Source organism: Lucilia cuprina, chromosome 2, assembly GCF_022045245.1.
Source record: "Lucilia cuprina isolate Lc7/37 chromosome 2, ASM2204524v1, whole genome shotgun sequence".
Taxonomy (NCBI): Eukaryota; Metazoa; Arthropoda; class Insecta; order Diptera; family Calliphoridae; genus Lucilia; species Lucilia cuprina.
The window spans coordinates 42,442,645-42,469,169 of NC_060950.1; the positions used below are offsets into that span (position 1 = coordinate 42,442,645).

The 26,525-nt window shown below is 28.2% G+C and overlaps 2 protein-coding genes across 2 annotated transcripts in view; one reads left to right on the forward strand and one right to left on the reverse strand.

Moving 5' to 3' along the window:
* LOC111688418 (myb-like protein D) overlaps window positions 1-26,525 on the reverse strand; it is a 226,368-nt gene that overhangs the window by 61,643 nt on the left and 138,200 nt on the right. Inside the window, exon 10 of the mRNA XM_046946506.1 lies at window positions 23,986-24,097. Coding sequence (XP_046802462.1) covers window positions 23,986-24,097 — 112 coding nt within the window. The remainder of the gene's footprint in view (window positions 1-23,985; window positions 24,098-26,525) is intronic.
* On the forward strand, window positions 81-5,860 carry LOC124418843 (putative uncharacterized protein DDB_G0282133). The gene is made up of 2 exons (XM_046946511.1): window positions 81-703; window positions 5,658-5,860. Exons 1-2 carry the CDS (start codon window positions 138-140, stop codon window positions 5,674-5,676), a joined length of 585 nt encoding a protein of 194 aa, XP_046802467.1. The 5' UTR covers window positions 81-137; the 3' UTR covers window positions 5,677-5,860.

Sequence of the window (26,525 nt, forward strand, 5' to 3'; positions counted from 1 at the left end):
AGCAAAACAAAAAGTATAAAAAACAAAACAAAAAAAAAAACAAAAATAACAACAAAACCTTAAATAAAGTGTAGTGTTTGTGTTATTGTGCATGAGTTTCTCTAACTCTCCAATAAGTGAAAGGAGGCTCAGTAGCAATGGAAAAAAATGCATACTTTGTTATGAGCTCTCCATACAACAACAATAATTATGATCCAAAAAATCATACAAATTATTTAAGTGTAAAAACACCAACAAATGAGAGATCTTCTCTTTCAAGTGCGCCAAAACAAAACAATTGTGTAGATAACAGCGCAAAAGAAAAAATAAATAAACAAACAACGAATTCAAAAACAACAACAAACGAGAGATCTCCTCTCTCAAGTGCGCCAAACAAGAAAATTGTGTGGAAGATAACGCAGAAAAAAATAGAAAAACAAACAACTGATACAATGGTTGATGATAATAGTAATGCTAATGTGAACAATATCACAAATAGTATCAATAACAATATTAAAACTATAAAAACCATTAATGATAAGGAAGATCACTCAAGCCCAATGTCAAAAAATACTGGTGCCATACCAAAAAACAAGCCAAATACATTAAGCTCGCATAAAACGGAAAAGATCCAAACTGGAATGGACCGTTATGTCACTTATACAAAACGTAAGTCCAGCCCTAGGACTTCAAAATTGGAACCAAATCCGAATCCGAAAATTCGGTAAGTCAAAATTGTTTTGCACTCCTTGACAACCAGGAAAGTGAAAAAGCACCATCCATGCCTCTAAAAGACCACAAGCCACCTCCCCTCTATTTGCGCGAACCTACCCAACTTGTAGGCAAAGAAAATTTCCACGTAGTCTCCCTACGCAAAGGAAACATTCAGGAAACAAAAATACAGACTTATTCAGAAAAGTATTTTAGAACAATAGTTGATAGTTTTGATTCTGAGAAAAGAAATTATTACACATATCAACTAAAAAGTGCAAAGGGTTTAGCAGTAGTTATCAAAGGTGTAGATTGTTCTGTACCAAATGATGACATTAAAAAGGCGCTAAAGACTGACTTCAGAATTGAAGAAAAAGGGTGATACTCATCCCATATATAGTTTAAGATATCTTCTTAATCGCAAAATAACTGTAGAGGAACCCATTAAACGCAGAGGTCCTCCTCAATGCCTAAATTGCCAAGAGATCGGTCACACCAGAACTTTCTGCAAATTACCATCTGTTTGTGTGAGATGCGGAGACATCCATAAAAACCAAGATTGTCCCCACCCAAAAACAGATAACAATAAAAGAAAATGCAGTAACTCTGGTCAAAATCACACTGCTAACTATCGCGGATGTCCAGTATATATACACATGCAACAATTAAATATGGCCAGAAGACCTTTATATGTTCAATATAAAGCTTCTAACTTTCCAAGTCTTCCTAATACTTCTAGTGCTCAATATAGAAGTATCACAAATAAAAGCAATCAGAATAAATCGTATGCCCATACGACAAAAGAGAGTTTCGTTACCTAAAGTAATGCAAAACAAACTTCTAGTGCCCAATATAGAAGTCTTACAAATAAAAATAATGAAAATCTGCAAACAAATAATGAAAATAATACCACCCTCTTTTAATGCACTTGCTACAATTAATACAGAATTAAAGCATGCTCATGCAGATCCTGCTAAATAAGAAATGAATTCCCTAAGAATTTGTTTTTGGAATGCTAACGGCCTTAGCCAACACAAGAATGAAGTTGAACAATTCCTTACAAGATGCTGTCAAAGTTTCTACACCCCCAGTCACCTTGGGATACTACAAAAATTCGAAATGTCCTAGGAACATTGAGTCTCTAATTAAAGAAAGGAGAACACTCAGGCGTCAATGGCAACAATTTCCAAACCTTAAGGTTAAACTTAATCAGTGCCAAAGAAGACTTCACATCGCCTTAAAAAATAATAAGAAATCTAATCTGAGAAATTATCTCAAAAACTTAGACCCTACTAAGAAAACAGAATGCCCTATTGCATATGAGTCACCCATACGCCTCCAAAATGGTTAATGGGCAAAAAATACGTCAGAAAAACTTGAAGCATTCGCCAATCACTTGGAGAATGTGTTTACTGAAAATGATACAGTTTCTTCTAACATTATAAATAATGTGGTTCCACGCCGTGAAGACGACAATCAAAGGTCTAAAGGCAGGAAAATCACCTGGTATAGATAAAATTACTACCACGATGATAAGTAACCTGCCCAATTCAGCACTGAGAATTATTTTGTTCATCTTTAACTCGATGCTACGTATTGGATATTTTTCTACCTCATGGGAAGTATCCGAAATTGTTATGATACCAAAACCGGGAAAAGATGTCAGTTTAATTGGGTGCATTTTTTTATTTGGAATTTATGAGGTCTTTTTTCGTTGGGAGTACTTTTATTTTCTTAATTCGACGTTATTTTATTGAGAGTTATTTCGTTTCGCCTATTTTTTTAGCTAGGTTTATTGTCGTTAATTGTTAGAAAAAAAAACAACAAAATACCTTTTTCATTAACATTTTTATTAATCTTAAGAAATGCTCTAAAAATATACAAATAGACGACATAATTTAAAAAAATGGGCTTTATTTCATCCCATATATTTGTTTGGGATTCATATGAATGGTTAAGTTTCACATACAGGAGTGCCGCAGGCGAAAAATGATTAAATTGTGGCGATTTTTATTACAAAAACGAGTTGAATCCGAATCTGTCTTTTAGATTTTCTTTATCACATATTTGTCAACTATTTTTTAAATATTTTTCTGTATAAGAAAAAAATTACGACAATTTTGATATACCACAATTTTAAGCACACTTAGATTACAATAAAAATTCCGCTATCGAAATAAGTCAAAATAGAAGAGTCAATTATTCGTTCTACAAATTATTCGAACAACAACTAACAATAATTTTTCTATTCGTTTAGTCGAGGAAATTTTAAAAATTATTCGATTATTCGAACGAATAAAAGATTTTATTCGAATATTAAAAAAAATATAAATAAAACTTGCCAAACACCTCCAAAATCTTAAGATATGGATGAAAAACGGGATTGCGAACATTAATGTACTTCTAAGTAAGTAACTTAGTTCAATCTCGACCTATTTTAAATTTCTCAGTAGATTTAAAAGTGAGGCTTTTATAACGATACTGGCTATACCCTGTGTGCTTTGCTACCCTAAAAGCAATGTAAATTAAAAACAATATACCAAATGTTCATATTGATTTCAAAGTTTTCGTGCAAAATTTGAGGATTTTTGTCATAATAGTTTCCCATACGTACGATTCTTTCAATTTTATTATTACTAGAGTATTCAAACGATTAATCGTCGATCGGTTAATCGATTAGTTTTTGACGATTAATCGTTCGAATAAATGAAAATTGTCAAATTTCAAATAACGAATAAACCGAATAATTTATATCAATTAACCGATTAAGAAAAACTCACTATTTAGCAGTAAAATTACTATATATTTTCTACATAATTGAATATTTTTATTATAAATTTTCTTCTTTTCTTAATAATTTTTCTATAATAAAGAAAATTTATTTGATGATTTTTGAAAAGAAATCATGGAAATAATTATATAGCCATTATTTCTACAACCAGTTTTTTGGGAACATTGTTGTGTTCTTAAGTATTTCCAATAAGTTCTTCAGCAACAGTTATAGTTAAACTAGTGTTTAAGGGAACGTAAGAATTCTAGAACTCGTTGAAAATCTTAAAAACAGTAATGTCTTTATATAGAAAAGCATTTCACATAAACAGGAATGGTTTATAATATTTGAGAAGAACTAAACATAGAATTAAAGTGAAAGAAGTGAAAATCATAATTTTGTTTAAAAACCGTGCAAAAGTTATTTTCAAACATGAAAAAATCTATGCGTACAGTAAACTGTGGACCATTAGTATTAACTCTGTGTACTCAGTTTTATAATCGGCTCTTTAAAGGACTTTAAAGTTTAAAAGACAACCGATTTCAAAAAATGAATTCCAAATTTATATTAAAATGTTAGCATTAATATTAATTTCAAATGAAGGTGAGTTCCTCTGCTTCAAATAATATAATTTATTTCAAATCATCAAGATCATCAAGAAAGAATTGGAAATCTTAAAGAAAATTTGTCACAAAAATGTAGTTAAAAGTTTTTTTTTGTCGAAAATGAAACCTTTTTAAATTTAATTTCTTTTTCGTTTTTTTTTTCTGAGTGAGACATGTAAATAATATATGTAGATAGAATGTACAGATTACCAGCTTCTATTTGACACCAATATTAGCATTATAAAATGCATATAAATATTTTAAATATTTGTTTGTAGTCCTTTAAACTTTGAAATCCTTTTATAAGAACCTAAAAATCGGAGTACGCAGAATAACTGGCTAAAGGAAGCATCTATAGTGGTGAAATTCGGCACAAACATGTTTTGTAAGAACCTAAATCTCTATGGAAAATTTTATAAGAACGGCCCATAATTGACCCTAACCGGCTTTAACGCACATAACTGTCTTAAAAAATCATTTATAGCAGTAATATTTGATATGAACATATTTTATAGGAACCCAAATCTCTTTGTAAAATTTTGTAAGGATCGGTACATAATTGATCAGAAAATTACTTAGCAGTATAGTTGTAAAATTTATCATAAACAAGTTTTATAACAACAAAAATATCTCTAATCTCTTTCGGAAATCACTCTGATGTCTACATTAATTTCGAATAGTTAAGTTCAGCATATATCAAATGAGAAGACCTTCCAAAATTTACTTTAATTCTATGACACCAAATTTGATGTATAGAAGACTCGGCATGGCCGAATATAACACTCTTACTTGTTAATAATTGTTATTACTTTTTATTTATATACAATTATCTACCAAAATAAACACAAAACAAAGAAATGAATTAATTGAATTCAAAAAATGGGAAAACAAAAAATATTGAACACTTTTGAACTTTTACAGAAAAGGAGATTATTACAAGAAAATATGCAAAATAAAATAAACAATAGAAACTGAAAAATTCCAAAAAGTACTCCTCTAGGGTAAATATTAATATAAAGTTCGAAATTAGTACTCCTATGGTTAGTCACATGGAAAATGAGTCTGTCTTGGTTGGCGTCGTCCTGTGAGAAAACCTCTTAGTTTCTGAAAGAATCATTTTACTCGTCTACTCTGGTCGAATTGATACGAAATAATGTCCTTTTTTGGACGTGTCCAAATTTAGTTTTAGAGGACATTTCTATGGTGGACAAAGGGAAAGATACTGGACATGAAGAATATTAAGTTCAGTGCTGGCAATATTATAGTATAGAACTTTTTTCAGGGTAAGGTATTGGTCGAATTCAATTATAAAACAAGTAAGTAATTATAATCGGGCGAGGCAGACCCTACACCTGTTACAAAAATAATATGTGATTTAGTTTTCATAATAAAACATTTAAGTTGAATTGTAATTTGCCTCAGATATTGCCATTTATTGTTAAATAAAACTGTGGACATTTAAATCAAATTTTTAAGGGGGCTTTTTATAGGGGCTAGGGTAAAATGTATAGGGCCTCATTAGAGTTCATGATGGTCATCAAGGCTTGGTTTTGCAGTTTTTTAGGTATTTATAAATGTCTTACTTTTTTTAGATATATCAACAAATCATAAAATTATCTCCATTCAAAGTTTTAAAAATCGAAAGAAAGTCAAGTCGGATTAAAAGTTATCGCATATTTGGAAAATAATAAATGGTTTTATCTTCCGCAACGATTTGTGAATGATAAAAATTGGACTATTATTTACAAAGGTCGTCAATCTTCAAAAGGGCTTCAAATATTTAAACTTACTTATATCTAAAAATGAATAAATAAAAATATCAAATTAAAAATAGGATTTTTGTCTTTTTTTTATTTTATAAAATTATTTTTAAAAATATATTACAATTAAAATTCTAAATTTTCTTCTTTCATCAGTTCTTCATATTCCTATTACGCTCTTGCGTGCTGAAAAAATTTAGAAGATCCTCTTCTTTTTTCATTAGCTCCACGTTCTCCTCTGGAATATTGTTTTGGATCTCTGGAGAAAAATTTCTCGCTTTTTTCCTGTTGAAGTTATGGCGTTGTATAAAATGTCTTTTTTGGTTCCACTTTGTAGAAAAGAACTTATATGAACAAAATTCATAACTGAACGTATGCTTTGGCATTTTGAAAGTAATTTTTAAGCAATAATTATTAATGAATACACCTCGGCAAATATTCTTTTTAATTTAAACCATTCGACGTCCAACAAAATTTAAAAATAATTGGAATACTATTTTTTAAATGAAGGTAATGAAAATTGTGCAACAATAATAATTTTATGCTATACCCAAGCATTTACAATTGGTAACAAATGGTTTAATTATGGTATGATAAAATAATTCCTGGTAAATTAAAAAATGTTTAATATTTCCGTTAAGAAAAAAAATATATGTGAACACATTTGGTCAATATTTAAATATATTTTTCATGAGTCCTAAGACTAATTTTAAAGTGCACAAGCATTATTAAAAACTAAAAGGAAATTATGTTTAAGTGCAAGAAATGTTGAAAGGACATGAAGTCCTTCATTGTATTGAAACAACTTTATGTGTAGAAGAGCATTCAAAGGAAGAATAGAGACATACTTCTATAAAAACAAACCGGAGGATATATTACAGCCGAAAGAGTTTTTCGAAATTGTAAAGGAGGGTTAGTATGTATTATTAATAATTCTATAAAGAATTATACTACATTAAAGTATAATATGGAGCTTCAATGCGAGTACATAAAAATAAGACATGAAGATATAGAATTATCTTCTCTATTCACACTGAGTGATCATGTTGAAGAATCCCTTAAATAACATTATGTTAAAATAACAAAATGAGTGAATTTCAAGAAAGGGATAGTGGTTGGTCACTTATTCGGATAAAGAAGCTTGAAGTAATCATTAATATGGCTTCTTTTATAAGAGGATTAAAATACATTCCAATAATTAATGAAAAAACAAGCATAATTCAATATTTTAAATCACGATGATTACTGCTTTAAATGGAGCGTTATTGCTTCAAAAACATCATTATTGCTCAGAAACAAGCCGAACATAATAAATAATATTAATATAGCTGAAAACTGCAAACAATAGTGAAAGAACAGCATGTAAATCTCCTTCTTTTGAGTGATGAAGAATAGTTCCACAATGTATTAATTACAGGTATTTTAAGGTAATTTAAATAATAATGCTCATACAATTTTCATACAATATATTAATATAATTTTATTTTAAGGGATGGATATACCTTTGCATCGCATGTCTTCAATACTCTCAAACTGAAAAAATAATAAGGGATCACGAGAATAATTGCAAGAAAGTAGTTACAAAGATGCCTAATGTAGATGATAATATATTACATTTTAAAAATCATCATAAACGGTTGGATATTCCTTTTGTTATATAAGCTGACTTTGATGCTTACTTGGAGAAAATTGAAATCTCCGAAAATAAGAATTTTTAAAAACATATAGTTTTTGTAGTTTTGATGATAGTTTAGATAGGTTTAATATTTATTTTGGAGATGATGCTATATTTATTGATAATTTAATTAACGATACTACAGAAATTCGTACAAATTATTTATCTAAAGACACACCTATGACACTTTCTAGTGACAATCAACATTTATTTGACTCCTCAACAAATTGTCATATTTGTGAGAAAAACTTAGAAACTTACAAAGTACGAGACCACTGTGATTTTACTGGTAAATTTAAAGGCGCAGCCCATAACTTTTGTAATCTTCTTTATAGAACAGCTAAATTTATACCGGTAGTCTTTCATATTTTTTCTTCTTATGACTGTCACTTATTCATGAAAGAACTCTCAAACTTTAATGGTGATATGAAAGTAATTTCCCTCAACAAAAAATTATATATCACTATCAAAGTTTATATCAATTGGAGAAAAGGAGACTTTCGAATAAAAGGAAAGTGGATGATTTGTACAATAATTTTCTTCCCATAACACAAAAAATTATAATTTTCCACATCTTTAAATTCAGTTTGTCAATTAAGCTTTTCCTCAAATATTAAAATTTTTTTTCATGTCAAATCCTCTTCTATATAAAGAAATTAATTTAATTTATGTTTTTGAGATTTATCAACGAGTTCCAGAATTCATACGTTCCAATGAACTAGAGTATAACTATGTATTGCTGAAGAACTTTTTAGAAATACTTTAGAAACACAACACTGTTCTCCAAAACTGGATGTAGAAGTAAAGGCTATGTCACTATTTTCAAGATTTCATTTCAGTAATTTGTAGAACAACTTATTACAATGTTTCTGAAGTATTGTTATAAAAATCATCCAATAAATATTATCCATTATAGAAAAGAAATTAAGGAATAAATACATAAAAATGTATTATAAAAATATTGAACTTTGTATAAGTATACAGTAATTTTACGGTTAAATAATAAGTTTTCATAATCAGTTATTTGATATAAATTATTCGGTTTATTCGTTATTTGGCAATTTTCATCTATTCGAGCGATTAATCGTCAAAAAATTTACCGATTAATCGATCGACGATTAATCGTTTGAATACCCTACATAGACCTTAATACTCACCATAGAACAATGGCCAAAAATTCTTTTGAAATTATTAAATAATTTCGTTTATGGAAAAACCACGGAGAATGTACATAAACGAAAAGATGTAAAAATTGTAACCGACTGGGAAACAAACAGGCGGAACCATTTAGGAGATGGAGCACTAAGCCAAATTTTTCAATCATATACCAATTTTCTGATAATATGTTTATATACCAATTTTCTGATAATATGTTTGCAGTCCAACTCAAAATTATACAAATAACATATAATAAACCTATTTATTTAGACTTTGCTGTTTTGGAACTCTCAAAATGGAAAATGTTCGATTTCCATTATCAGTATATGATACCAAAGTTCCAAAAAAATATAAGGAGTGAGATCGAAAAATTCTTAACATACATATATGTTTATAAAAAAGAAACCACTAAACTTACAGCTTTATTTTTTTTATTTGATTCAAATTATTATTACAATTTACAAAAAAAAAATATTTTTATAGTTTTAATCACTAGTGATGAAATTTTGAACCCTTTTCGGAAACCCTTCCATTAACGTTTTTATAGTGCTTTCTGTCACTTTGCTCGAACATGGATTTCTATAGTGATATCCGTGAAGACACTCCATTAAAGTTTGACACATCTGAGTATCAACCTGATAACATATTTAACATTCCTCTATTAAATAAAAAAGTTCTTGGTATGATGAAAAATGAGAATAAGGGAAAAATTATGAAAGAGTTCGGTCTAAAATGTATTCATATTAAAAATTTGTCAATTGTAGATTATAAAAAAAACATTATTTGAAAAAAGATTATTTATGATTTAATGAATACATTTAGATAAAGTAGTTTTGAATTATGCAGATGACAAAAGAATTATTGCGGCCGACGAAATAAATACATTATAAACTTTAACATAACTTTGATACATGTTTTATGGACGAGGACGATGATATTTTCATGAATATAAGGAGTGAGATCAAAAAATTCTTAACATACATATATGTTTATAAAAAAGAAACCACTAAACTTACAGCTTTATTTTTTTTTTATTTGATTCAAATTATTATTACAATTTACAAAAAAAAAAAAAAATTTATAGTTTTAATCACTAGTGATGAAATTTTGAACCCTTTTCGGAAACCCTTCCATTAACGTTTTTATAGTGCTTTCTGTCACTTTGCTCGAACATGTAGTCCATCTCCGTTTAAAATCTACCACACTTTTGGACACCTTTTTTGTACTCTTCAATTCTCTTTTAACAAGAGCCCAATATCTCTCCACTGGCCTTAGCTCCGGGCAGTTTGGAGGATTTGCCTCTCTTGGTACAAATACTACATTATTGTTCTTGTACCAGTCAAGGGCTTGTTTACCATAGTGACAGGATGCCAAGTCAGGCCAAAAATAAGTGGACACATTATAGAGTCTTATGAATGGAAGCAGCCTTTTTTGTAAACATTCCTTGATGTAAATTTCGGTATTTATAGAGCCCGTTGTAACAAATGATTGGCTTCTTTTGCCGCAACTGCATATTGCTTGCCATACCAAGAACTTTCTGGGAAATTTTGTCTGCTTTTGGGTCCTAAACTTTTCTTCAACATTTCTCGAGCATCAGCAACATAAAACTTTTGACCTGGAAGTTGCGAAAAATCTGCCAGAACATACGTTTCGTCATCCATTATGCAGCAAGAATATTTTTTATAAAACTTGACTTCAATTTCCGTGCTCTGTTTTTGGCCTCTAAATTTTTAGCAGCGTTCCTGTCAGGAACTTTTTGAGCCTTGTATGTTTTTAAACCTGCATTAGCTTTAACTTTTCGTACCAAATAGTCCGAGCACTGAGCTAACCGAGCTGCTTTCCTACCGGATGTGTTGGGAGCTCTTTTGAAAATGCGTTCTATTTTTTTGGCTTTAGAAACATCATGTGGACCATTCCTTCTACCTGAACCAGGTTTTCTATCAACTGACAAGTTCTCCCGGTACTGTTTAATAACATTGGAAACAGTTTGACGGCAGACCTTTTTTCTGGTCACTCATTTTAATCAGATTAACAAAAAAATTAATATAACTGACATTACACATAATAACTTACATGTTTTTCAAAGGTAACTTGATCAAAAAAAAAAAAAATCAAATAATACTTTGGTTGAAAAATGTAATGAAAAACGTGTGTTAAGAATTTTTCGATCTCACTCCTTAGATAATGATTTAGAATCAAACATAAATGTTTGATTCTAAAAATTAAATTATAATTAAATTATAATTTATATATTTTTTTAATATTATTAAATGTGTTTTGTTTTAAACGTTTTGCCATTGTAAATCATTAATTTCATATTCTAGTTTTTTCCGATTTCTAGTTACACGAGGAGAATACTGATATGGTAAAGTTGATTGCTTCATATTTTTATGATTTTCATTTTTTGATAGTATTCTATTTTTTGGTGAATCTTTATTGGAAAAATGTTTAAGTCGTTTAGCTACTGAAGATGCAGAAGTTGGGTTGAATTTTTATATTTTTGTATCCATATCAACTTAATCATCAATATCATTATTAGTATAAACATCCTCTAGTAAATTTTTATTAGTTTGTATTCCAATATTTTTTTTGTTTGAGTTTTATTATCACGTAAATTATTCATTGCTTTACTTGTACTCTGATAAGATGTTTTTGGTTTCCAATCAAATATTTAGACAGTTCTTGTTTAATATAGTACCATTTGTTGATATCTTTCAGTGTATGCGATCCATATATTGGTAAGAGCATTCGATGTAGAAAATCAGAATCCATTGTTTTTATTTTAAATTTATCATACGTTGATGGATTGAGGACAAGAAATTTGATAAATTATTTGACATTCTAAAATTTTTGCAATGACTCCATTTAATACTGAAGAAATTATGACTGGTAAAAACCACATTTTTGAATAAGATGTTTCCTCTTTTGTTTTAAAGAGGTTTGTTAGGAACAAACTTTTCTAATCGTATTATATGGTTTTATTTTATCCAAAAAGGTTCTATTTATTTTATGATTTTTGTTGATGACGTTAAAAAGAATTTCATTTCTAGTTTTTACGACCACATTATCAACATGTTTTAGTATCGCATTTCTTAGTTTAGGCTCTGCTTTTTTAAGAACATAAAGAATATGTTTGTTCTCCTTTTATAATTTTAGATTGGAGATCATTATTTATATTTGCAAATATTGAGTAATGAGTATTATTGAATATATCAGATCTAAATCTTAAGGCGTTGTGTATTTGTTGAGTAAGGTCTAGCAATAAATAACCATGAGCATGTTATGTACATTTATTATATACATCAACCAAAGCTTTTGAATATTCAGGATATTCTTGACGAGCTAAATGTTGAAACTGTCTCTCGGATTTTTAAACATTTCTACATATTTAGAATTTAATGAAATATCTCTGAAATAAGCACCATAATGAGAGTAAATAGTTCACAAATTTTTTTATTAGATCTTTCAAGCATTAAATTATCTAATATTATTAAAGTTGATTCTTTATCATTAGTAACAATATTTTCGGGAATTCCTTCGATAAACTCTACATTTTTAATTTTGGGTAGAGAATTTTTTCAAGCAAAACACCATATGATTCGATATATCTTTAGATATTAATGCCCTAATTCTGTTAGACGATTATGTCGTCTCGTCTGAGGAAGAAAAGTAGTCGAATTTACGATTCTTCATGTCAATATATATTTTTCGTCTATGTTACGTGGTTTGTGTCTATGATTTACGTTATTATCAAATTATTGTTACCAATATATATGTTTTTTAAATATTTATATATTAATGGTATACTTCCACTGGCTTGAAATCTGCTAGATTTGCGTAAACCTCTTCAAGGTGTTTCCACTGTGTTTACTCGTTTTTGATATTCGAATTTTCGAACAAATTCTGTCACTTTATTTTTTCATATCCACAATAAAGTTAATTTTATGTAAAATTACATATTAAAAATAAAAAATTACAGTTGTAATCGAATAAATTTATTTATTAAATGCCACTAATTTTAAATTATAATTTGTTACTATTTTCACTTCGAAATTAATTGTCACTTTTTCGATGAAAATATTCAATTTGAATGGATAGCTTTGCTTATCCTAGACACATTGCAATGTTGCATAAGCAAATTTTGTTCGAAAAAATACAATTTCGACATGTTTTAAATCAAATCTAGTAGATTAACTAGATTTGGATGTGTCAAAAATGTATGGGAAATCTAAATGATTGCAACTAGTTTTGCCCAAATCAACTAGATTTGCTCAAAACGTCTCAGTGGAAACATAACATTAGCTCTACATTTATATATTTTAAACATTTGTCAAACATTTTTTTAATCAAATTGATAAATAAAAATTTTAATTAATAACAATTTCATTAAAATCGGATTAACCGTTTAGAAGTTACCGAATTATTTTCCTCTTTATTTTCCTATATCACTGTGCGACGTTGATTTCTTCAAAAGGGAATTTTAGATACATGGCAAATAGACTTGGTGGAGATGATACCATTTGCAAAATATAATAAAGGTTTTAAATATACATATGCATAATAGAAATATCGAAAGCATTAAAACATATTGTAAAATTAAATAAAGGAAAATCTCCCAAAAATATACATTCAGAACAAGGAAAAGAATTTTATAATAAACATTTTAAAGCTCTTATTTTAAGGCTCTTAGAGCGATTTAATAGAACATAAAATGTGGAAACAATTTAGTATGCAAGGAAATTATAAATGGAGAGATATATTAGATAAATTATTGAAAGTATATGACTCCTCTTATCATCGTTCTATAAAAATAACACCCAATTCAGTTAATAACATAAACGAAGAAAAGCTTTTAAGAAGTGTGTACAACAACTTAAACATTTTCAAAATGGTAAATATAATATAAATAAATTTGGTTCAATAAGCAAATATAAAAATGTTTTTGAAAAAGGTTATAAGCCAAATTGTTTTTTTTTTTGGTCGAAAAGGTGTTACAACGTGGATTCATCGAAATGATATTAGTGCATAGTTTAAACATATATGTATTGCAATCAACAAATTTTTCAATCATTTAATCTAAAGATGGCTTCAAGTATAAAAGAAAATAATATTTATGTTACATTAAGTAATGATTAAGTGCATATTTATAATATAATTGATAAAAATATTATAAAACGTAAAAAGCGAAATATTTCAAATTTGGATAAGTCTGCATGAAGTAACGACAATACCAAAGTTGAACATGGTAACATTAAATCAAATATAATGTACTTATGGATTCATCAAATGAGAATAAAACAAATTTAAGTATTAATAATACAACAAATAATACCTCAAAAAATATCGCATAATTAAAAGAAAAAGTCAACAAAAACTTAAATAAAGTGAACGTAGAACGTAATGCCCAAGTTATCACCAAATAATGAAGAATTGATAAAAAAGATTTAAGTCAAGAATTAGAGAATGAAAGGAACGATTCTATTTTATCGTCCACACATAATATTTTGGAAAACTCGTTAAATAAATTTTCCGGTAACATTTCGCATTATTTTAATGAAGTTGATTCAACTGATGTAAACGAAATTGTATTTCTTTACACAGATATTATTAAACCTCGGCATGTTTGGAGCAAAAAAACTTAAATTGAAACTTTCAATATAAATGATATATCCATAATGATTCGAAATGATGATGAAAGAGATATTGCTTTAAAGAAATATATTCCAGTCTATTGTACTTTACACTTCAAAATATATAATGACCAGGGCAAGGATTTCTATGCAAATGTCAGTAGCTCGAAATAACTTTTAACTAGTTTTCGATTTGTTGTTGCATATTTTGCTTTAAATTGCATATATTTTGGATATTTCTAAAATTTTTATAGCATAATTTGCATATTTTTTATTTTCTCTAAAACAAATTGCTTTTTTCTCTGTATTTCATATTTTACACCAATTTTGATGTTTACATATTTAGATTTTTTTAATAAATATCAACAAATTTATATTTAACAACAAAATACTAGGTTCTATGAAATACAATTTTATATAGTTTTATTTAATTTTTAAAATCACAATAATACGGAAGGTATTTTGAGTTTGTGCTGCTAATTGTAACGTCAAAAATATTGGTCCATAAAGTATCGGTTCAGTATCAATTTCTGAGTCTATCCATCTGTGTGTCCATATAAAAAGATACCTTGATGACATAACATCTCTCTCACGTCCATAATTTACTTAAAAACATTACCAAACGATAAAATTGGGAAGAAATATAATTTATACAAAAATACATTCATTCACCAAATTTTATTAGAATTGCTAAGAAGCTTTCAGAAATTAAATATATACTATTTAAAGTTGTATCCTAGTCTTTATATTTGTCATTCTCGAGGTTAAAGTACATAAAGTAGTCCTTAAAAAAATATTCGTTATCAAAAACTTAAGATCTGAATATCTATTAATATGTACCTTCACAAAGAAAACATTTTTGTGCATATTTTTCACATTTTTAAAAATATGCACTTTTCCCATTTTATAGTGCATATAATAATCGGATATTTTAATTTTTTAGTGCATGAAAATCGTTGCCCTGATAATGACTATACACTTAGCAGATAAACCATTTTTAATATAACCATGGATGTGTTGTATAAAAATTACTACATTAATTAATCTGGAAATAATATACAAAATATTGGTGAAATTTATCATACATCAAGAATTGTACAATATGGGCGTGGTATTGGATCATTGTTTTCATCTCTATTCTCACACTTTTACCCATTATTGAGGACAGGATTTAATTATTAAAAAATAAATCATTAGATATTGAAAAATAAATTTTGGAGAAAATCGGAACAAAACCAGTGAAATTTATACTATTTAATCAAGGAAGAAAAGTGATAAATAATATTGAAGATGCTACTATTGAAAAAATAAAAACAATCCAGAAACGCAAATGAAATCCTATAAAACTTTTAAAACAAACCCCACATAATAAATTAAAAGAAATTAAAAGATATTTTTGGAAACTTAAAATGTCTGGATTTATAGAATGTATGAAAAGTGAATTGGATTTATTTGAATCTCCTCCAATTCAAACTAGTGTAATTAAAAAAGAGGAAATATGTTAAAATCCAATTGCTTCATTGGACAACTCTAGTACTTTAGAATTTGTGTAATTGGGGAATGGTGTATTTATCTGAGGCTAATGGTTGAATTTAAAGGATTCACACAACACATTCAGAATTATGGATTTATCCAACAACATTAAAATTGAATCAAATTATAATTCAAACTAGCTAATACCCGGTTACTTCGCTACCCCAACCAAAATAAATACATAATAACCAAAAAAATTACTTATTACGTTACTAAATAATAAAATTTTTCTTAAAGGTTTATTATAATTTCTCTTGATGATAATATATTTGATTTCAATTCTAAAATAATACATTAATGATCTATTTATTTCATACTTGCTAAAATTTAATATATACTTTTATTCTTAAAAAATAATTCATATTCTTATGCCTTGGGATATACAATATTTTTTGTTTTACCCTTTAGTACAAAAAAAAACCCACTTAAAGATTTTGAAAATTCTAACCACAATAGTTTTCCAGATGAACAATATATTACATATGAGAGATGCCAAGAAAATTATTGCAAGTTCGCCAATTTCTAACTAATTTCCAAATATTTGAATTATCTAACAGATTTCAAGATATACGAAATTTTTTGTTTAATTCATGTATGTGGTGCCAAGCGCCCATTAAGAGTCCGTCCGTTATTTTCTAAATGTTCACATGAATGTCAAAGTTATATAAATATATATAAAAGTCATATAAAATTTGAATATTCTATCTCTAATAGTTTCTTAGATATACGATTTTTCTATTTAAGTTAAGGCTTTAAGCTCCCAGATGAAAATTTGCCCTTTTTCCTTCAAATGAATATTGAAGTAATTTATGCAAAATGTGATGAATCTGGTTCTATGTTTTCCTAGATAAACAATATTTTGTATTTTATTCATATGGAAGATGTCAAGTCCCCATTAAAAGTTCGCTCGTTTTATTCTAAATAGCTCTAATAGATTCTCAGATATACGAATTTGTCTATTTTATTTATATGGGAGCTCCAAGCCCTCATAATAGTCCGCCAATTTAATATATAGATGAAATATTTTTACTTCAGTCATTTATATTTATAACTAATCTAGAAAGAATGATTTTTAATTTGAGTATTTAATATGAGTCAATATTGAGCCATATACTCTAATATTCTAGATAAGAAAATGTTTACTGTAAATAGAATAGAGTACTCCGATTAATTTGGACATGATAAATTTTGTATACCCTAATACAAAATTTATCATGTCCATACTCAACAATATCAAATATTCTCATTAATGCCAATAGCCTTATTCAAGGTTATTTTTTCAGGTAAACATACCAAAGAATATTTATGCAAGTCATCAGTTTCCAATTTCATCACTTTTGAATGTGTAAAAAGTAAAAATTTTCTGCTTGTACAAAAAAATTACAAAAAAAAAAGTATTCTCTGAGCAGAATTTTCTCTGCCTTCATTTTCCTTATACATAACTCTTATGAATGGGGAAGCAGAATTTCTCTGTCATAATTTTTCAATGTACATAGCTCTTATGAATGGGGGAGCAGAATTTCTCTGCCACCATTTACTCTTGCTTAGCTCTTATAAATGGGGAGGCAGAGAAAATCTAAATCGACTTATTATGATGCGATTGGTATACTTTAAGGTGGGTATATTACCAACATTATAGTGCGTCAGCACAAACCTAGAGAGATCTATTCAAAAAACATGAAGTGTTCTTCCGCTGTAAAAACTAGGCCGTAGTTTGGAAGTAAAAAAGCTAATGGCTCTAAAAGCCAACTTTTAAGTTGCAATCGAGTGGTAAGAGTGGTAAGTTATACCTGTATTGAAGTCTATTTACCATATCTCAACCCAATAGAAAATCTATGGAAAACAGTAGTTCGAAGATATGGAATCAAACATCTTCCTTTCAGGTGTAATTGGAATGACGATATTTAAGATGCGGTTATAAGGGAAAAGCTAAATTTTTTGAATTAAATTTTTGACTCAATTACTATTTTAATGCATCTCTGATGTCAGCAGCAATACAAAATAAAAGATACCCAAATATATTCTGAGTTACTGACAAGTTCAGACCGTTTTTGTTAAGGTAATACCAAAGTTTCCATTGTTTTGTCAGTAACAGAAAAACAAATAGTTCAATATTGTTTTATTTTTCTAAATTTAATTAGTTATATTCATAGAATGTTAGTAATTTGAGCATACAGTAGTTTTGACTACCTGCATTTCACTTAAGAGCATTTTGAATATATGTGCACAAAATTTGTGTTTTGTATATTTATTTTACCAAACTCCACATAAATTCTTTAATTTAAGTACCTTGTTCATACCTGCACAGCTAAATCACAAAACTCTAATTGAAACCCCTTAGCTGTCAACACTGATTTATTGTTTTGTTTATAAAAAATGTAAACAAATTAATCTTTTGTTGAAAAGTGAATTTTAAATTGAAAATGTCTAAGAAAAAGTTAACATCTTTATCAATAAAAGAAAAAAATAAGAAAAACATTTTGAAAAAAACTATTTGTTTAAAATATAAATGTAATATTTCTACTGTGAGCCGTGAAATATATACAGCTTCTGGTACAAATAATATGAAGAAAAAAGGAACAGAAAATGATTCTGAGCCGATTGGAATACTTTAAGGTGGGTATAGGACCAGTATTATTGTGCGTTACAAACATCAGCACAAACCCAATAAGGAGTGAGATCGAAAAATTCTTAACATACATATATGTTTATAAAAAAGAAACCACTAAACTTACAGCTTTATTTTTTTTTTTATTTGATTCAAATTATTATTACAATTTACAAAAAAAAAATATTTTTATAGTTTTAATCACTAGTGATGAAATTTTGAACCCTTTTCGGAAACCCTTCCATTAACGTTTTTATAGTGCTTTCTGTCACTTTGCTCGAACATGTAGTCCATCTCCGTTTAAAATCTACCACACTTTTGGACACCTTTTTTGTACTCTTCAATTCTCTTTTAACAAGAGCCCAATATCTCTCCACTGCCTTTTTTGTAAACATTCCTTGATGTAAATTTCGGTATTTATAGAGCCCTTTGTAACAAATGATTGGCTTCTTTTGCCGCAACTGCATATTGCTTGCCATACCAAGAACTTTCTGGGAAATTTTGTCTGCTTTTGGGTCCTAAACTTTTCTTCAACATTCCCTCGAGCATCAGCAACATAAAACTTTTGACCTGGAAGTTGCGAAAAATCTGCCAGAACATACGTTTCGTCATCCATTATGCAGCAAGAATATTTTTTTATAAAACTTGACTTCAATTTCCGTGCTCTGTTTTTGGCCTCTAAATTTTTAGCAGCGTTCCTGTCAGGAACTTTTTGAGCCTTGTATGTTTTTAAACTTGCATTAGCTTTAACTTTTCGTACCAAATAGTCCGAGCACTGAGCTAACCGAGCTGCTTTCTTACCGGATGTGTTGGGAGCTCTTTTGAAAATGCGTTCTTTTTTTTGGCTTTAGAAACATCATGTGGACCATTCCTTCTACCTGAACCAGGTTTTCTATCAACTGACAAGTTCTCCCGGTACTGTTTAATAACATTGGAAACAGTTTGACGGCAGACCTTTGTATGCTTGGCCAACTTTTTGTAAGACCAAGTTGGGTTTAGTTGAAAATATTTAATAATTTCAGTACGCACTTTTTTCTGGTCACTCATTTTAATCAGATTAACAAAAAAATTAATATAATTGACATTACACATAATAACTGACATGTTTTTCAAAGGTAACTTGATCAAAAAAAAATCAAATAATACTTTGGTTGAAAAATGTAATAAAAAACCTGTGTTAAGAATTTTTCGATCTCACTCCTTATACCCTCCACACTAAAGTGGCGTAGGGTATAATTAATCGAAAAATTGTTTTAATTGTTGACAATGTCAGCTGTCATAAGACGCTAATTTTAGAGAATGTAGTAGTACCTCCAAACACAACTGCTCTAATTCAGCCATTGGACCAGGGCATGATATCGACATTTAAGGCTTATTATAGACAAATAATTGTCAGTAAACAAATTTCGGCATTAGAGAGGGATATGTCTGTTAAAGATTTTTACAAATCAGTATCCTTCTGGACGCATTTTATTTTATTAAACGGCCAAGACCGTTAGTGACACCGTCATATATTTCAAATTGTTTCCGTAAGGTAAATTAGCAAAATAATATTCATATTTTATAAATACAATCTCTATATTTTTTAGGCTGGATTTATTAATACGCTTCCAGAAAATGACATTGAAATCAATGAAGAAGTTAATCTCTCAAATATTATGCCTGACAGCGTGGAATACATACACTGTGATAGCGATGTTATGGACATTTAACTAAAACCGAAATAATTGATGTTATCGGAAATGACAACTCAGATATTGACATAGAAAATGTACCCGAAGATGAGAAGGTAAATATAGTCCCTTCACTGAAAGAAGCTTTGAAAGCATTAAATATTGTTCAAAAGTATTGTTTCACCCATTGACCAAATAGAAACAGAAATTGCAAAAGAATCGATAAAGGCAGTTAAACAAAAAACTATAACTTATTTTTTTTTCTTAAATACGTACTTAGTATGTACATATGTGACCTAATTGATCTCCAAGCTTATTTTTATGTTTTTTTGTTACTTAAATTAATAATTATTAATGCTTTTAGTAAATTTTTATAAGGAATGTGTTTTTCTTTTAATAAATATAAAATTAATTAAAAATAATACATACAAACATGTTAGTTTTTTATTTCATAAAAATTATTTGCTGTTAGCAGCATCAATGTATAGGTAAGTGCATTAAGTTAACTGCATTTTTGACTTACCTGCACAAAATATCGTGCAAAAGTTGGATGTGCAGGTATGACAAAATTACTATATAAGGATATATAGAAAATAAATTTAAAAAAGAAAATTTTTAATAAAGAAAAAGCTCCCATTATTTTGTCGCCCACTGTATATTTTATTGATAAAACGGTATTTTGTATAAATGCGGTGATTTTCAAAAATTTTAAGATCTTAAACAATTTTGGTAGCTTTTGACAAAAAAATTTCAAATTAACTTTTTTATTGGCATTTATATTAAAAATTTATAAAAGTTTACATTTTTCAAAAATATAAGAAGGTTGTTTTAATTATTTTGTAAACTTATTTCATTTTAAAATCTTTTAGAACGAAAAAGTTATCATTTTTAACATTTATTTTATTTATTTCAAAATAGGGTCCCAACACTATAAGGTTATATAGGCCATACAATTTTAGTTAATATAGAATAAATATATACATATAAATATATACATATATATCTTATAATGAGCTTTGTAATTAGATTTAAATCGAGTTGTATAAATTAATTTCCATTATGAGATTTTTGATGTCAATAAATTTGTTTTCCTTAGAGAACATCATTAAAGATATGGAGAACGTTTAAAGAATTGCCACATTCACAGAGTGGAGGTTGAGTTTTATCAATTATATTCTTATAGGCGAATAAAATCATATTTTCGTAATGTTCTTTTCAATTTAGATTCAATATTTTTCTGGATTTGATATAATTTAGACAAATTGTTATTATTCCATATATCGTTCCGGATATCATAAATATATTTGCGAATCCATTGTCTATAATCTGTATGTTGATACTTGTAGTCAGTTGATACTATTTAACTCAAAGAATCTTTTGCAAGTAAATCTGCATTATAATTTCCCGATATATTCAAGTGGCTTGGTACCCACAAAAAAGTTATTATGTTTCCTGGCAATTTATTACTGCTAAAAAGATTTTGCAATCACTCTAAAGCGCTTTTACTGTCAGATATTAAAAGATTTTTCTTATTAAAGACAGGAATACTTATTCTCAATACAAGTTTTTAAAGCAAGTAATTCTGAGGTGAATATGGAGAAGTAGTTAGAAATACGTTTTTTGATGATAATATAATTACTATAAATGGCAAACCCTGCCTTTTCATCCATCTGTAAAAAATGATAACGATTTGGATATATATTGTTAATTAATTCCATAATCTCTTGTTTTTTCTCAAGGGACGTCATATCATATTGATATGCAAGAGAGAAATCAACATTAACGTCAGAGAAACGCCATGGTGCACTGTTCATAGCTTTCTATTTTCTATAATATTAGTATCTTTTATATATTTGAGACATTTCTAGTGCCGCTTTCACGTAGAAAGGATAGCATCTTGGTTGTTTTTGTTTGAAAAGTTTTATTTTTGTTCTATTAGTTAACATTTGGTACAGAGAATGATTTTGCACTGATAGAATTTTCCGTCTATAATTAAGTAAATATCTTAATCTTCTAAGGTGTAAAGGGGGAAATAATGATACGACTTGAATACTACATGCGGGACAAGTTCTGAAGGCGCCAATGGATAGTCTTATTCCTGTGTTCTGAATGGGTTCTAAAATATCTAAGATTGATTTATTGGCGGATAAATATATAATAGACGCATAGTCAATAGAAGGGAGACGATGAAATGTAGAATTTTTAGGAGAGATTGTGGATCAGATCCATATTGCGAGCATCTTAACATTTCTATTATATTCAATTTAGAGTTTAGCTTTGCTTTAATTTGTTTAATGTGGAATTTGAATGTTAATTTATTGTCAAATATGACACCTAAGAATTTGTGTTGTTCTACAAATTGTATACCTTTGCCGTATAGCTTAATTTCAGCGTTGTCAGAAGATATTAAACGTCTGGAAAATTTAATTACTAATGTTTTTTCCTCATGAAATTGAATCCCGTTTTTATCGTTCTATTTTTGCATATTATTAATAGCTGTTTGGATTTTATTAATTATGGCTGAGTGTCTTCTGCCTGAGCAATATATGAATAAGTCGTCAGCGTATAGGATAGTACTAGTTATATGTTTTTCTGTTATGTCAGTGTTATCGGCGTTTGAAAGGTCTTCTGTAAAACTGCTCCTTTTAATGAATAATACTATTTTTAACAACGTTAAAATCTAATGCCAATTATATACAACTTTGCTGGAAAATTCTAACAAATTAACTTTGGCAGTTTTCGTGCTAGGACAGTCGTTTATACACCATTTTGAAGCATTAAAATTGCCATTTGTTTTGGTATATAATTTATTGCATAATGTATTTTTAGATAATGGCCAATTGGATAGATCGATGAATTATTTTCCCAGGTTTAAAAAGGCGGTAATTTGAAGTTCCGATATGGTTGTGAATAACTTTGACAGTTTTCATGTTATGACACTCATGTATGCATCATTTTAAAGCATTATGATTGCACTTTAATTTGGTATATCATTTGTGGCGTAATGTGTTCGTCTAAAAAATTGTCAATTTGAATGATCGGCAGAATTGTTGTTCTATGTTTAAAAACGCTGTGATTTGAGGTTCCGTTACAAATAACTTTGACAGTTTTCATGCCAGGACAATCTTTTATGCATCATTTTTAAGCAATACAGTTGCACTTTGTTTTGGTGTACAATCTGTGGCGTAATGAATTTTTGCAAAAGTTGGATAGATTGGTATATTTATTGGTACAGGTTTGGAAATGCGGTAATTTAATGCTCCGATATGGTTGTAAATATCTTTTATAGTTTTCATATTATAGCATATATATATAATATATATATATATATATATATATATATATATATATATATATATATATATACTATATATATATATATATATATATATATATATATATATATATATATATTATATATATATATATATATATATATATATATATATATATATATATATATTTATATATATATATACACACATTACGCCACAAATGATATACCAAATTAAAGTGCAATCATAATGCTTTATATATGTGTGTATTTTTACAAATTGGTCAATTTGATAGATCGGTAGAATTATTGTTCTATGTTTTATAAACGCAGTAATCTGAGGTTCCGAAATGGTTGCAATTAACTTTGGCAGTTTTTTTACGAGTTTCGTATAAGTTATATTCTTATTTGTTGCTGACTTGTTGTAAGTCAATAATGTAGCTCGCTTCAAAGCAAAATCAAAAATAAAGAATATTCGTATGGTTTTTAATGTTTCCCAATATTCTTAAAAATATCGGTAAACAAAGTTAAACTTTAGTGATTGTTAAAGGGGTATAGCTTTCACAAACATTTTAAAGAATTCTACATATAAACATTGATCACACTTACAATTTGGATCTACCAGTTGTGAATTAAGGCGATTGTTTTCCAATATAGGTCTAATATGCAAGTTTTCATTCACACCTCCATTGACATTGTTAGGACCATTCATTTGTAAACACTTAAAATAAATAGATACATTATAATTAATTATCACATTATAATTAATTATTATATTGTTATTAACAAAACTAAATTATAAAGAACTACGTCTAAATGTTAATTATATAAAAGAGCAGATGAATGCTGTTTAGAAGGATATCGGGAGGAAGATGCTCCAACTGCAATAGGTGCTCTTAATGTCAGAACGCAAATCGATAAAAAAGAATACATTTCTTTAAAAAACACCTATTACTCGTAGACATCCTCCTCTCAATCTAACCTAAGACAATAAATCCATTGTAAATTAAATTAAATTATTTTTAATCAGAGACAGTAATTGTTATAATAAAAAAAATAAAATTAGTTTTTCATATTATAAATTTGTTTTTATTATATTTTGTGAAAAAAGAAATTATTTAAAATTTTTTTCATATTTGATATTAAAAAAAAGTATTTTTGATTTTTATTATTTATATTAACAGTTAATGAAAACTTTTTCAATAAAAATCAAAACTAAAAATCATTTTTTAATTTTTTCAAATAAAAATCAAAAATAAAAATCAAACTACATATTTATTTCCTGTTGAAAATTTAAAAATCATTAGCAGATTTTTAATATTTAACGATATAATAAATTAAAATCAATAATAATAAATGATATAAAAATGGGCCGAAAACTAAATACTAGTGTACGGGAATTTTTTACGGTGAACACTGCAGAAAATAATACGCGGTGTAACATTTGCGGAACCGTTCTGCAAGGAAATTATTTAACAAATCAACAGAGACATTTAAAAGTCAAACATATTGAAATTTTTGAAATTTTGGAACAAAATAAGAAGAGTGAAGGACCAGAAGTAAAGAAGAAAAAAATTACGGTATTTATGCTTGAAAAGGATGTGAAGGAGGCATGCGTACAATTAGTTACAAATGAAAAATGACCCTTTGCAATTTTAGACTCAAAACCCTTTAAATTTTTAACGGAACAAATTTTCACTGGCCTTGATATGAATCCAATTACCTCTAAAAACATTATGTCCCTGGTCTCGGATGAATATGCAACAATGAAAGAAGCAATTCGCACTGTCCTAAAACACCGTATAATTTGTTTAAAAATTGATACTGCAACACGCCTCAACCGCAGTATCTTGGGTGTCAATGCACAGTTTTGCAACAACAATAAAATTATTATTTATACTCTAGCAATGATAGAGTTGCAGAGGAAGCATACTGCGCCGAATTTATCGCAAGAAGTGGAAGAAATTTTAAATAATTTTGATATTTCTAAACATCAAATTTACTGTGTAACAACAGACAACGGACGTAATATGTTGAAAACCGTAGAAAATTTAAATGAAGTTAACTTGACTGAGGTAGAAGAATGTGATTTCTGTAATGTGGTAGAAGACATTTCAATTCATGCTATCACATCAATTAGATGTGCTGCCCACACGTTACAACTAGGCGTAAAAGATTTTTTCAAGGAATTAAATTCAAAACCACAAAACCAAATATTTATATATTTGTTTTTAAGAAGTTTTGTATAACTAGGTATTTAATTTCAAATCTAAAGCTACCTCAGCCCGAAGTAGATGTAGCAACTCGTTGGAATTCAACGTTCAAAATGATGAAAAAGCTTTTAAACTTTCAAAATTTTTGCGAGACACATTTAGAATCAAAAAACCTTACTTCTATTGAGTGGGATGAATTAAAATCTTTAATACATTTTTTAGAACCTGTATATATAACTACGCTAAAGTTACAAGAAGAACAGTTATATTTTAGTGACTTTTATAAATTATGGATGGAAATGAAGTTAAGGGTAAAAGCAATGAATTCTAGTTATAGTATCATTTTAGTGGATTGTTTGGAGAAAAGAGAGGTACATTTATTGGACAATGATATAGTTTTGTCAGCCTTATATTTAGATCCAAGACTTCGAAGAATTTTGCTTCAAAACCCCAATAATATGATCAGGGCCAGGAACCATTTAAAAAGATTAATTAGAAAATTTTTCAACATTTCCAAAAAAGTACGTAATTTTTAGTGTTAAATTCATATTCACATATATTAATATACTTTTCATGATAGGAAAGTGACGACGTGTCTTCCAATGTTTTAAACAATCAAATTGATTTAATTACCAATTATGAAGTTAATGAAAGTGAAAGCAATTTTTCACTGTTAGGAACATTTCTAAATTCAATTGAGGTGGGTTCAAACGATGAAGAAGAGGATGAATTACGAAAAGCAATAGCTGAAATAATAGATTATAACCCAAAACCGTTGGATATCAACATGGACATAATGAGATATTGGGAGGAAAAGAAATATTCCCGTCCTTATTTATATAAACTTGCAAACGTTATTAATAGCGTACCCGCTACCCAAGTAAGTGTGGAAAGATCTTTTTCCGCACTGAAATTGGTGTTAACGGACCTTAGGTC

Excerpts from the sequence above, each read along its gene's own strand:
- LOC124418843 (XM_046946511.1), top strand. The coding sequence starts at position 138 with ATGGAAAAAAATGCATACTTTGTTATGAGCTCTCCATACAACAACAAT.